The sequence below is a fragment of the Mesitornis unicolor genome, unplaced genomic scaffold (assembly GCF_000695765.1).
Source record: "Mesitornis unicolor isolate BGI_N332 unplaced genomic scaffold, ASM69576v1 scaffold43632, whole genome shotgun sequence".
Classification (NCBI taxonomy): domain Eukaryota; kingdom Metazoa; phylum Chordata; class Aves; order Mesitornithiformes; family Mesitornithidae; genus Mesitornis; species Mesitornis unicolor.
In genome coordinates this window covers 1-14,839 of record NW_010170644.1, presented here as the reverse complement: position 1 = coordinate 14,839, position 14,839 = coordinate 1, and the positions used below count along the sequence as shown (strand labels likewise).

At 45.4% G+C, this 14,839-nt stretch overlaps 1 protein-coding gene across 1 annotated transcript; it reads right to left on the bottom strand.

Annotated features, from left to right (window-relative positions):
* Positions 1 to 2,048: 2,048 nt before the first annotated feature.
* On the bottom strand, positions 2,049 to 14,474 carry POGLUT1 (protein O-glucosyltransferase 1; the record flags this gene model as incomplete). The annotated part of the gene is made up of 10 exons (XM_010179748.1): positions 2,049 to 2,270; positions 2,881 to 2,937; positions 3,432 to 3,599; positions 5,888 to 5,946; positions 6,717 to 6,816; positions 7,908 to 7,967; positions 9,510 to 9,631; positions 12,184 to 12,319; positions 12,757 to 12,900; positions 14,384 to 14,474. Coding segments are annotated over 10 exons (1,094 nt in total), but the record flags the coding sequence as incomplete, so codon positions are not given.
* Positions 14,475 to 14,839: the final 365 nt, after the last annotated feature.

The window sequence follows — 14,839 nt, the reverse complement described above, 5'->3', positions numbered from 1 at the left end:
CCACAGCGCCCTCTGCCCCCCCGGCGGGGCACGGCACGGAGCGGGAGCGACCTCTCCGGGAGTGCCCACGGAGAAAGGCGGCGGCCGGATTCGCCGCAGGTCGGGGCCAGGGCCTTGTGCTCTCCACTGTGAGCAAGGGGGCAGGGCTGCTTTAGGAGAAAAAAGGTATCGGTCTGAAGGTCCCCAGGGCCTAGAGGAGATTGACCAGAGGAAGCTTCCAGCCCCCATGACCCCAGACTGGAAGCAGAGACACCCTAAATATTCCTGTGAGGGAAAAAAGACACTGCACCCTCTTTGGCAAAACAGGTAGGAGCTGCCCAGAACTTTTAACATAGTTCTGACTAAGCAATGATGTATCTGACAAAACTTCATTTTCACTTGTTTTATTCCAAAAACACATCATTAAAAACCATTTAAAAATACTACAAACGGCTGTTTCAGAGTGCTGTCTCTGACAATACAAAACTAAAAAACCCCCGCCACTCTCGCACAGTCCTTTTCCTCAGAAACCACGCTATTTCAATGCCCCAGTTTGCTTCCTTCGCAGGCTGAGATAACCCAGGCACTGCTCACATAACCACTGGGCTGTACGGCAACTGGCGCTTGACACACAGGCCTGGCAGGCATGGCCCTGTACCAGGGCTTGGCAGCACAGCCAGGCACTGTGTGGCGCGCACACACACACACACACACCTGTGTACGTGCTCTTAGTGTTACTGTTCCTTGCAGTGTTTTCTCCTTCTCTGATCCAAACTGGCCACAGAAGAGACCGTGAGCAGTTGCTGCCATTCTCTTCCATCAACCTGCTGCTTTCTATGCCTTGAGGCCACTTTATCTTCACGGGTGCTCACCTGGGAGGCAGTGGCCCCACTGGAATCCCGTGCTGCTGCCCACGCTCTCCTGAGCATCTGTCTGGATGCCAAAGATGCAGCTTCCTACCAGGCCTCTCACCTCAACTCTCAACCACAGAGCATTTCAGAAACTGCGCTCCCTCCGGGCAGAGCGGCCTGCAGTGGGCGTTAAGTACGGTGAGCAGGAGCAACCTGTGGCTGAACTCAAAACGACTTATGCGAGGAGTAGCTGCCACCGTGTGACCAAAGACATTCCCTCAACCAGACTGAAGGAGATGTAGAAAAGGAGTAACAGCAGTGGGAAAGAAAAGCAAATACTGAAGTGAGCAGACCTGTTACCAGCCTCAAAAACCCGAACTCGCTGAAAACAACCCTAGAAAGATTACAGAAGGGGATCAGAGCAGAGAATCTGTGAACATCTGGAAAAAAGAAGAGCTGACTCTAGCTCTGCATATACTTTCTCTGGGTGCTTGAGGATGTCTGGCCAGTCAGCCGGGGAGAGCTTGTTAACAGGGGCTCAGCTCTGTGTGGCTGCGCGGGCGCCCAGCTCATCCATCGGAGGATGAGCCATCTTCATCTCGGTTGCCAACTGCTTGCCTGTCTGCTGCTCAGGCAACATCACCATCACCTGCCACTCCCCAATGAGGTAGGTAGTTGAACTGTGCAAGGACTGTCTGGCCTTCCAGTGGCACATCAAAGCCTCAACCGCTAAAAATTGGACAAAATCATAAGCTCTAAGCTACCTAAAAAGGTTATCCCAAATCCCAGTACCTGCTTCTGTCACAGAACACCTCATATCCCAAGGGCTATCACGCAGGTGAGAAAACATTGACAGTTTGCCAAAAAATAGGGGCACGTATTTCCCAGCTGAGCATAGCTGCCAGTCTGTGTACCTTGCCCACGCGTACAGAGGACGTGGTAAAAAGTCCAGTAAAATTAACAGGTGGGCTTCTCATTGACTGACTGGGATTTACGATCATTCTGAGACAGGTAGTAACTAAGTCCCAAATGCTAACCACCCTCTTCCAGAGACGAGCACAACCACCCCGTTAAAAAGCCATAATCCAACATCCTACTTAACGTTCTTATGGCGACAGCGTAACCAGGTCCCCCTGTATGGGAACAACTTCAACATCAGCCTATCGCTGTTCTCTTAGCTCTAGTGTAAAGGATAAGAAGTCTGAGAGAAGAAGAAAGAAGATAACACTGATCTTCAGATTTCCACAGAGATCAGTTTGAGCTGAAGAGAGAAAGAGAAGTCTCTACAGTTCTGTTTTCAGCCATTGAGAACCGATCTCGCTGTAGCTCTTCCTCCTTTTCACTTTGTAAGTCAAGGCTTGGGAATATTCAGACAGCAGATGCTCCCAGTAGCAAGAGACATCCTCCATCTGCAAGTGCTCGGTGATGAATTGGCGTCCCCTGGAGACACACAAGGCACAGTCAGAACCAATTTCCAGCTCCTACAAGAGTCTTTGGTCTTGTTTTCTACGTATATCAACTTTCCCTCTTCTGTGTTTTAAATGAGAAACAACACGCGCTGCTCTGTACCGTCTATTTTAATTTCACACTTTTCATTCACACTCACAGCTCTGACAGTTGCAGTGCTTTTGTTATCCTCAAGATGGTATTTGTTATCTGGGATAATAAATATCAGATTTCCCATATCAGATACACTGAGCAGCACTGATGCAGTCGCTGCCAGCCTGGATACACAGCGCTTACAACGCAGACACAGCTCCCGGGGGGCAACTCACCTCATACCGAGATGAAAGCTCCCAACTTCTGATAGCTTTCAGTGGGGTTCCTTACATGGGCCACATCTGAACCAAAGACCCAAGCATATAATCTTGCTCTTCCATTCCTCCCCAGCTTGCTACAAGTTCCCCAATTCTCCTGCAGTTATTGCAGAATATCAGTTATACCGCACCCTATTAATACTTGGTTGTCTTTGACAGGTAACCCCTTCAAAAGCTGCATAAGATGCACTGGAAGAAGCCTGCCTGACAGCCAGAAATGACACACAACTTACCTCTCTGAAATTTCTTGTGCTATGGCATCATTTTCCTTTACAAATTGCAACAGCTCCCTACGATGAAGAAAAAAAAATGCTATGAAACAAGTAGCTCAATGGAGAACACTGTCCCTCAGCTAAACTGTTGTGGATGATGAGATTATAGCTGAGTGAGAGACAGGAGCTCCTCTTTTCAGAGCACAAAAAAACCCGGCCATTCTCAGTTGATCTGTATCAGCACTGGATGGCATGCTGAAATCTGGGACCTCAGACATTTTTGGCCCAGCGATACGTTCCTCTTTCCCTCCTCTGTGCTGCAGGATCCACTTGCAAATTTAAGTGCCTGCTGATTTTGGTAAGGGTGACACCAGTGAAACCACAATCCTTCAGTAACATGAGCAAAGGATTCTTTGGGGGCAGTAATAAAGGGAAATGAACATGACCCCCAAGAGCCTTTGCCTCAGAGTGGAGTCACTTCTTAGCATAACACAAACCAAACCCCTTCCCAAACACAGCACTGGTGTCCTGTGGTGCCCAATGCTCCGCTGAGCACGCTCGGGGTCTCGCACCTGACGTCAGAGAGGTCTGAGCGGACTGGGATGTAGTGGACCCAAGGCTTCAGCTGGGGGTAGAAGAACTCCAACCACTCTTCTCCAACGTGAAAGACGAGCGAACCACACAAGAAGAGGTGTTTCAGCCGGAAACTGGCAGCCACTCCCCGGAAATTAAACAGGTACCTTTAAAAGGAGAAGCAAAGACAGGGACCTGATCACCCCTGGCACTTTGTGAGGAAATGCACTAAGAAACCAGGCTCCGAGTAGCTGCCAGGCTTCTCTGTGGGGGGTGGATCTGTCTCACACTGAGCCAAGCACCCGTTGCTGAAACCAAGTGAAGACATTTATCTGAAGCTCCTCACAGGAAAGGTGAGCTGAAGTTAGGGGTGTGCTAGGTGAGTTTCTTGCTGCCTGTCAAAACTGAGGGACAAAATCAAGGTGTGCTGTTTACCTCTGATAAAGGCACTTGCCCACAACAAACCAAAGAGGCCTCACAGACGACTGTCAACAGGACATGGAAGGTCACAAGGAGGATGCAGACCCTGTGACTCTACACTTCAGACGCTGTTACCACAAGGAGCTTCTCCCCAGTTCTCTGCTGTCTTGCAGTGAGGGTTTTTGTTCCCTGTTCTGCTTTGCTACATCTATCTCAGTTGTTTTGGGTTTTTTTTGTCGTTTTGGGTTTTTTGTCCTCTGGGATCCTGCTTTAATCTCAATCTAATTGTTTGATATTAACTTGGGAATGCAACCCTAGGAGGTTAAACAGGCTAGCACACAACAGATGGCTTTGCAGATAACAAAGAATCCACAATTTTGTTTTCAGTATTTTCTGCCAAGTTAGTAAAGTGGGCTTGACTAGGGGGGGTGAAGGGGGATTTCTCTTTGCAAACCGTATCTCAGAGGGATGTTTGTTTGCTTACTTGCTTGCTTTTTTAAACCCACATTTCTCCAATTATACGGAAAGCTGTTTTTCCTGTGGGTAAAATCCCTCAGTACATAAAACTAACCTTTGAAGTCAAACATTTTGGGCTGGGGGAAGGGAGTTCTTCCTTTAATGAAGCTATTTTGGGCGAGATGGGGATTATATATTATATATTTGAGGTGAGGTGGGAATTATAGCTAAACTTAGTTCAGGAGTGAGTGACAAGGAGTAAGTCTGAAGTTATTTTGCATTCCTTTTATTACCTACGAGCTCCAGGCAGGGATGAGGAGCTTGCTGTATTAGGAACTGAGCAAATACACGTAGAGATGTAACAAGCGCAGTGGTCTGGAAGCGCAGAAATGCCTCTGTCCAATTCCAGACACAGCTCTCACCATTTCTGACCTCAGCCAGGTCACTGGCTTTGGAGTCTCCTTATCTGGAGACATTCAAAACCCGCCTGGACACGTTCCAGTGTGACCTACTCTAGGTGATCCTGCTCTGGCAGGGGTTGGACCGGATGATCTTTTGAGGTCCCTGCCAACTCCTAATATTCTGTGATTCTGTGACTGAGGGCTGCTCTCAGGCAGCCTCTGCTACAGCACCTACACCGAAGGACACAGAGAGAAGCTCATGTTGACCCTACCAGAGCCTGGGCTAGGACAGAAGGGTGTGAGAATGTCTCAGCCCAAACTGTACAAAGGGCTTCAGAGGCATCAGGAGTCGGGAAGTCTACGAGTAACAGAAGGGAGAAATCTGGGCAACAGTTTAGTGAAATGTAAAATGAGGCAACTCAATCACGTTTGCACAAAAACACAGATGCAGCCAAGTGACCAAGTTCTTGTATCAGCACATCCTAGCTGGTAGAATCACAACTCAGTAATTCTAAAGCAGAAGAAAAGGCAAACCATCAGACATACGCGTGCATACGCACTAAGAGTTTATATTCTTACAGAAACCCACAAGCGTATTACACCAAAACCCCCTTCCTAAAGTAGTTAAAAAGGTAAGAACCTTTGTAAATCATAACCACATCCTCCCAAGCAACATACAAAGTACGAATCAATGCTGTATCTGCTCAATCATATTTCAGGTTCCCTCTTTCCATATATCCATCCAATGGCAACACTTCCCCCAGTATGCATATGGAGATGGTTCCTTAGTTCCATATGTCTTCGAAGGCAGCAATGCTATCACTACTGTAGCACCGAAAAAATGATTTTGAACACACAGCTTGGTACAGGAATATAAAGAAAACTTGATGGAAAGCCCTTTTGATTAAAATAAAATTTTTTCCATCTCCATGTTCATTAGTGATCCAAGACCTTTACTTTCCCCAAAGCACTTTATTTCTCCTGTCCTGACAGGGGAAAGCTGACAATAAAAGAGGCCATGCTAAGCTCCCAAATTTTCAACTGCCTTATGTTCACAAGCTTTTTTTTGTCTGCATGGAGCTGGTGGCTGGAATCAGATCTTAAAATGAGACCTTACACCATACAAGGAAAGAAGTAACCCATAGCCCTTGAACAGCTTTACTAGTCAAAACTCTTACTTGTATTTGCAGTGATCGACCAGTGGAATTTCCTTTGCAGGAGGCTTCCCTAAGGTGTCCTTAAAATAAAGAGAATTTTAAAAAATCACTACATTTTATATGGTGATTTCATGTTTGCTTCCCTTCTCGGAAACAAAGTTGAAGTCTCAAAACACCCCATCCCCACTTCTGAGAAAACCTTCTCTGGTGGGCTTTTAGAAGCATTATGAAGAATTTCCAGCCCTTCAAACAAGAAAAAAAGTTCAGTAAATTACACACTGCCTGTAAGCAAATGCCTGCACAACCACATTAAATGACAATGTTTAGTTGGCAACTCCAGAGAAAACAGCTTGGGACAATGGACCATGTGAAGCCAAGTGTAACTGGATTAGCCAACTGTCTGGAGAGAACTGGACTGTAGCCCAAGTATGGAACTAAAAAGTTATCAACAACCATTATCAGAAAGTTATCAACAAGACCAAGAAACAGAGATTACAGAAAAAGGTTTAAAAAGACTGACACCAGCACACAGGCAGCTTACAGCCAGAAGGGGAAAAATTGGCTAATTCTGTTCTAATGGAAAAGTAGAAGACTGGAACAGGTTCGTTTTCTTGTATGTGCTGGTTTCCTTGAACAAAAAGCGTAAATGGAAGAGGAACGTTTGGCCTACCAGGCTCTAGAGACTCCTTCATTTGTCAGAGAGATGCAGCTATCAAGGGAAGGAGAAGCCTCCCCCACTCTAGAGGATCACCCACAGCTCTCCAAGAGGATGCACCTCAATCATGAAAGCCACCTTGCAATGCTACCCTTTCTGGCCTTCACAGTCAGGGGACAGACAGCACCCACGCACCTTCTCGGATTTCCAAGCCTGGTTTTTAGTGTACTCAGCGTCAACAAGTTCTGGGTCTTCTCGAGACAGCAGAATGAGGGGATCTCTCTCAGGGCTCGTCCTGCAAAAGAAATGCGATCGGTCACTGCCAATCCCCAACACAGCTGACAACTACAGGACCCGAGATCCTGTCTCTTTATGGGGCTGACCTCCCTATGTGACCCACAAACATTAAGTGCCTACCATACACTGTCTTTCTGCCCAAGGGTGTATTTAGCAGAAGAGAATGAGTTATGTGTACCGAAGTTATTTGAAACTCTGTTTCTTTGTTTCACTTACTAAATATTTTAAAGTATTACTTGAGCAACTCCCAGGACAAATCAGCAGAGATGTCGTTTCCTTCACACCTTATCTTGATGGGTGCCAAATACTTTAATTTCCTTCTAAGTCAGAGCGAGCTAAGAGACACTAAGCACCTTCAGCTCTTGATCCCTCTGACACCAACTTAAAACACTTCTGATAAACAAGGTTATGACATCCCTGAGACTTGTTCCACATCATCTCCTGAGCCTACCTAGTAAGATATCTAATCTAGTCCTATTCAGGATGGAGGAGACAGTTCTGGAGGAACAGAAGGGAGTAGGGGTTAACACTGTTTTCAAACTGTCACTGCAGGGGGGGAATATATATATATATATATATGTATATATATATATACACACATACACATACACATACACAAAAAATCTACTCTCTTATTCCCCACCACTCAGGTAACTTGATCCAAGAATACGTGTTCATTCACTGTCAAACACTTGCATAGAGAATAAAGTATTCAAATTGCCAAGAAGCATGCACATCAATATCAAATCTCTGAATTTGTCTCAAGCACCTGCAGTTCCCTTCACAGGACAAAACAAGCTGGTTCCTAGTGTGACAGTTTTACTCATTCAGAAATAATGTCGCAAATCCAGCACAACTTCTGCTCCCAATATTAGATTTATTATAATAAACTAGTTGCAAATGGCAACTCTTATGGAGAATCACTAATGGTGCAAAGCTGCTGTACAAAATGTCTGGCTTTCAGTACTCTTAAAAAAATGCATTCTGGGTTACACTTGTTTAGGTCTTGGAGACACCAGAATTTCTGCATACAGACAGCTGTCATGGTACATGTTGCGAGAATCTCCTGTTACAGGAAAATATGCTCACCTGGATCCTCGGAAATATCCTTTAGAGATTTTTTTCATCCATGGCCATTTTTCTGCCGATCTGAAAATATTGTTTATACATGGCAGTAAATGATTTAATATAACCAAGAAACAGCGCTCTCATCAGTTTTCACAGCATGATCTCTTTTTATTACTCTTCATTTTTGATGGAAATCACTTTCTTCATTATAGCAGAAAAACCTCTCAGCCAGGTCCAATGAAACAGGTTATCCTGTGAATATCATGTTTAAGGCAATATGATATAGGCTACTTTTCAGAACATCTTTCAGTCAAAACAATGAATTACACACAACCTCCTCACCAAACCTCTAATGGTATTAAAATTCACCTAAAATTTGAATCCATTTTTTGTATTGTAGCTTTATTTTTCTATACTTCACTGAATATGGATAATATAAAATGACTAGAGTTTTTAACCAGTGACATTTCCCAAGTAAAAAACAAAACAAAACAAAACCTCATGCCTGTCTAGGGTTTTGCATTTAAAACACAGGGGTTCGTGGGTTTAACGTTCATTTTAAACCTAAGGAACTCTTTCAAAATAGCTGTTCATATGTTTTATTTCTGTCAGTGCAGTGACCCGTCTCCCTGCAGGGAACTCTTTGTGGCACCTTTCTGTTGCACCCAGCATGACATGTGGGTCCTGATCCCCAAACTGATCTGTGCGGGTCATGCTTTGCATCTGCTTGTAACCCAGTGACACAAGCGGGGTTCACTGAGAAAGCAAGGATAAGTAAATGCTCTGATATATTGATAAACATTACATTACATTAGGCTTCAGCTATGATTAGTCCTATAGGTCTTCAGTTTGAAGAGGGAAATATTCAACCTTGCATTCTGATATCAAATGATTGACTTCAAGGTGTTTCTTGCTTGTTATGTTTCTATGTTCACTCACTGTTGCACACTTCGTCACTCTCCATGTGAAACAACCCCTTATTCTGCTAACAGTCAAAGATCCTGCCTAAAGAAAGACTCCCAGTCACAAAAGTCTTCTGTCTTGCTCTCAGCCCCTTTAATGACCATTGATTCTTGGGAACAAGTCCAGGTCTCTCTATTGCACAAGAATACGCAAGTAAAAGCAGATTTAAAGGCTTTCCTTTACCCTTTCAGAAGCTTATGCAAACATCCTGAATCATCCCTACAGTGAAAAAAGCCACAGCTCCTAGAGAAGTAGCTGGAAACAAAGGAAAATAGTGCCATGTGGCAGGGGAGATTTCTGCAGGCAAAAGATAACTGCTACTTTATTGACAAACCCCACCCCACCAAAAATGACAGTAATCTGGCCCTGACAGCATGAAGAATGTGTATACTTTGTCCTCTGCATTAGTTACTAAAGTGATGGAAACAGAGGAGCTAATTATAACCTCTAGTTACGTCATCCAAGGTTTCCATGGAGAATCCTTGTGGAGCAGCTAGGCTGGATGTAGTCACTCACAGGCAGCAGGACAGACCACAGGCCAACAGACCCATGGTCTGAGCTTTCAACAGCAGCCCAATGCTGCCCAGTGCTAGGTGGCTTCTACTGTGAGTTTGTCTTCCATTAAACCTCCCCCCACACATAAACATTTCCAAAACATACCTTCTGAGGTCCTCTCTCATGAGGTCCCAGCGCCCTAAACCTGTTGGGTAAATTGGCCAAACAGCTGGTCCTCCTTCCCAAAATGTCCAGGCAGGATACATGATATCATTGTATTCTTGAGTCTTAAGAAAAAGGAGAATAATAAAAGAGTAAGAGCAATAATTACTTTAGTTTACTAACTTGAAGCAATGAACATCCCTCTGGGAATTCTGTCAGCTTTCTTCGTTACCATTCCACAAGCAGCCATGAGACCTCTGTGGTCACCATGGTGTTGCTGGGGTTCACATGAAGACAACCCAACAGAGAAAAGCCCGTGTATTTCAGCATTCATACTTGCTCTGAGTGGGCCACTGGACCAGATGACCTCCTAAGGTCCCTTCCAACCAAAATGTTTCAATGATTTAAAAAAGGCTATGTCTTGATGCATGACAACATGGAACTTTCACATCAGAAAACAAAAAAAAAGTCCCATGGTACAGCTGATTAGTAAACAGCAGAAGACCGGAGCTTCACTCACCTTTCTAAAGACCTGTGTCTATGTGTAGCCACAAATGTTTTCTACTGATCGTAAACTGAGGCATTATTATCTCCTCAGAGATGAAGGCACTTCTAGACACTCGGACATTTAGCCTTTCAACACTTCAGTTCATTCCAGCCTTTCTAGAGAACACTTAAAAAGTCACTGTAACAAATATCCACATCATTTAAGAATTTCAGTTCCTCAGTCCTATTTGGATGCTTAAATTCCCATTTACCAGAGGGAAGACCAGCACTTAAGACTAAACCCTTTCATGAAACCACACTATAGGTTGCTTCCTTGTACTAGTAATAAATTTTTATCCAAATTATCCATCTATCTGTCACCTGGAGATACTGGAGCGAGTTCAAGGCCACCAAGGTAGTAAGGATGTTGGTGCACATGACATATAAACAGAGGCTGAGGACTGGGTTTGTTTATACATAGGAAGAGCAGGATTGGAGGAATATAAATGCTGTCTCCTACTACCTAGTGGGAGAGCTCAGAGAAGACAGAGGCAAACTTTTCAGAAGTACACTGAGACAGAATGAGAGGCTTGGATTGCAAGAGGGGATTCCAATGAGATACTGGGAAATACATTTTCATTCTGAGGGAGATCAAACACTGGGGCATGTGCCCAGGGAGGTACGGATGCCATCCTATGGGATGCTCAGAACTGGGCAGGACACAGCCTGGAGCACCCTGACCTAGCTGGTCCTGCTCGGAGTGAGGGGCTACACTAGGTGACCTCCTGAAGTCCCTTTCAACTTAACCAAGTGTGTGCTTCTACAATCTGCTCCTTCTCAATCTTGCTGTAAACAGGCATTGGTAGCAAACCATGGCAGCTCCACCACCACCCCAGGGCTGGCCTTGCAAGATGCAGAACTGGGCAATCCTGCAATCTCTTGTGCTTTCAGCCTCAGAAAGCCCCCCTGGACCAGCACCCTGGAGCCTTCCTCATTCTGGCAGGGACTAATGCTGGCTGGCTAAATGTGAGCTGTGCTGGGGTCACTAGGTTTCAGCTAAGGATAGGGCTGAGGTTACAGATATTGCACAATGGTGATCAAGAACTCAGTTTCTTGCAGGGTCCTGCAAGGCACACAGGGGTAGGATGATGAATATGGTTGCAAAGGTTAAACTCCTGCAACCTGCTCTGCAGCAGTTTGGGTTCTGCTGGCTAGAGTTAAGGCTGTGCAATGGTCAAGGGGCAAGACAGTCAGCTTTACAACATCTGGCAGCAAACGTGGTTTTTGAATGACAGCGCTTGCAATGCTGTACTGAAACTCTAGAGTGAGTTTTAGGATGGCTGGGGACTAGGCAATAGTTACAGATTGCATCAGAGTTCAGACTGCATGAGCTGAAGACCTGGGTAAGATGCTACAAGTTAACCAAAACAGAACAGGGCCTGAACTAACAAGAGCAAATGGTTTATTGCTTCTTTTTGCACCTTGTTGTCTGCTGGACTTCAGCCAAGGACAGGACCACAATCAAGGTTAGGTAGCAAGAGTACAGCATTTGGGCACGCTGGGCACACACTAAGACAAAGCAGGATTAGCTGAAGTTGGAGGTGTAATGATATTTTGTTGGAAACAGTAAGACACTATGCCACAGTCGGGTTTAACAACGGGAAAGGCAGGAAAACATAGGGGAGGACTCTCCAGTGTGGGAACAGAGACGCAGAAAACGAATGTCTGTGTGTGCACCTCTGTGTGCATCTGCATGTTTGGAAAATGCTCATCTGTGGTACCAAAAAAGACAACTAATATATTTATACTAAATGAGAATAATAGTATGACAGCTGACTGATGATCAAAAACCCTTAACAATGCTGATAAACTACAGCTACAATTTTGACAGAAGCACTGTAGCAAGTGACAGTGATGCTGGCACACATCCCATCCAGCTGTGCATCTGCCACTGCGGCAGAGGTATTTTTTGACCTGGAAGAGGAGCTAACGAGGAGAAAAACTGTTCTGTTGAATAAATCTGCAAGTCTATCTGCCAGAAAACTGGAAGTGAAAGGAAACATAAAGTGCAAAAAAGAGCAAGCAATTTTAACACAAAGAAAATCTGCGGGGAACTATTCTCAAAAATACATTCCCAAGAGAAAGGAGGACATGGTGTCTCAGAAATGCTCAGCTTTTAAAGTGTGCACACCTTACTGAAAGAGAAGACTGGGATAATGGGCTTCATCCACTGGGGGACCTGGGGGTAGTCTCGCACATTGATCACCATTTCCATGTCAGGGAGGCGGTTGATGATGCCCAGAATGAAGTGCTCAACTCCACTGCATCTGTGGAGAAACGACATATGGCAAAGAGCTACAAGGAGAAGGCACAGTAATGCAGTCTCTTGCAGGCCTTTCTCTCTGTGCAGGAGCAGAAGAGATGGTGTGCCCGAGCCACACAGCAACGCAGGCTGGGAACTGCCTGTGGCAGCCTCTAAGCCCCAATGCAGCACAGACACCAATGAAGCAACCCATCCTGTTACATCTGGCCTGATCTGCAGCTTTCCCTGCAATCCCACAGCCAACCAAACCTTTGTACACTGAGGTGCAACAATGACACCTCCTGCTACATCTAAGCCTCATACATAACTTTCTAGGCTCCTGCTCTGATAAGGAATTCCAACCTTTGAAATACCACTGTGCTCAATGACTTTAAACTTGGCAGAGGTGGAAGTATTCCTGTGTCCCAGCTAGGAAGATGAGATCTTCTGCACAGCTCCTACCTCGCAGGGAACAAGCAGTCCTGCTCACGGTACAATCTGTTATTAATGATTTGGTAGTGTGTCCCAAGCTTCCGGCTCACCACGTCTGACATCATCTCCTTGGAAATGCCACCTCGAAAAGGAGACAGGTCCTGCTTCCAGACACTGAAACAAAACAGTCAGCCATTATTATGTACAATAGGGAGGATACAGCGCACTACGTTACTGCAGTATACACAACAGACTTCTAGCTAAAACAAGCTACATGTAACTTCGAGTAGCTATTCCTTTAGTGAAAACTAAGTTCCAAGACACGCTGTAACTTCATGTTTGCATTGCCTATCATGTTCTGAAGCAGGTTTGGAGGTTGCAATCACTTAGGAAGGCGTCTTCCCAAAGGTGGGCAGGAGATGATGGCGTGTATGTTTACAGATTAGGAGATGTCTTCAGGATGCATCTGAATTTGAACTGAGGAAAAAGACTGGAAGGCTAAACTAGAAGACACTTTTCCTCATCAATATTTTCAAGGCCATGAAGATTAAAAAAAACAAACAGAGTGTACAAACAGTGGCCCAACACAACTCATCTGATATTATAAGCCAATATAGCACTGTTCACACTCCCAAAGTGAGTTAGCACATCTGGTATTTTTTAAACAGGAGGCTTAAAGTTGGGCATCTGTGTTCTCAGTATGGAATCCAAATCCTAAGGACAAAAGAATATTTTACTCTTCCCCGTATTCATACATAACAGTGCTGACCTACACACCTGTCATATTCTGCAGGCTGAAGTCATGCCCTACCAGCGGGAACTCAAGGGAAGTTTGGTTTGGCTATGTCTACACCTGTACTGTCTACGGTAGTCTTACCTTCACATATCAGTCTCTAGCTCTCTGCACTATATCACTCTAGGAAGATGAGGCAGCGTGCTGGCATTTTGCATAATGCTCCATAATTATACAAAAATAAACAGTACTTGTGCCTTCCTGAATGTGCTCCTCTTGAATCATACTTTGGTCATGAGAAAATCAAGTAGTTAAATACCCGCTGCCACTCTGATTTTCACAAGCAGTGAGCTGAACTCCCTAGATAGAGCACTACTCCAATTCTCCCCTCCCTTCTTCCACTGGAAGCCCTGTCCAAGCACAGTTGAGTGTGCAAAGCACAACACACTATCGCATCAAACAAATCTGTCTTCTGTAAAAATCTTTCCCAATTTGGCTATTTTACAATATTTTGCAGATACTTGATTTCTTCCACTTTTAAAACACTACGAAAAAGACTTGTTAGCAACATTGCACTGAGAGAGAAAGCAGAAGTGGGTTGTTAACACAGAAATATCACCAACTGTGTATGGGTTTATTGTGTGATCACATATGAGATGCTGACATGGTGATTGCTATTCAGTCACAGAGGATAACAAGAAGAGTGACCAGTTTGCAGGTGGTCACACCTTCTATAGGAACTATGGAGGCCAACCTGTTCCACACAGTGCCATTAATAACCTCTCTCTTGCAACCACAAGAGCTACAGATGTGACACTCCAGAGCCCAAATACTCTCTAGCTAATTCCCATCCATCAGTGCTGGCAAAAGCATTCCCTTCCACGGCCAGAGGCCCGTGCAGTCAAAAGGGAACCAGTCTCTCACCTTTGGTGGCAGCTGCAATTCCCCTTTACACATGGCTCGTAGACTTCCACAGCTTTCTTAATTTGTTCAGTTATCGTTTGCCATTTGGCATCTAAAACACACAGGAAGGAAGAATTAAAGGCATTACTCCATTAAACTGCCAGACTCTGGTCCAGCTCAACGACAGCGCGCCTAAAGCAAACGGGGGGAGGGCGGGGAAAGCCGTCAGGGGCAAAGAGAGGGCCCACACTGCTGGGAGGGAATCGGGGAAAGAGCAGTGAGTCGGGCACCCCGCCGGGGCTGCCGGGCTCGGTGGAGGAGACGAAACTCCCTCAGCGCCCTCACCAAACGCCCAGGCTCCCGCCCGGGCCACCGACCCGACCCGACTCGACCCTCCCCTCCGGCCGCGAACCCGCGTTCCGTCCCCATCCCCGGCAACACCCTAACGCCCGGAGTGACACAAAAGACCCGGAGCTG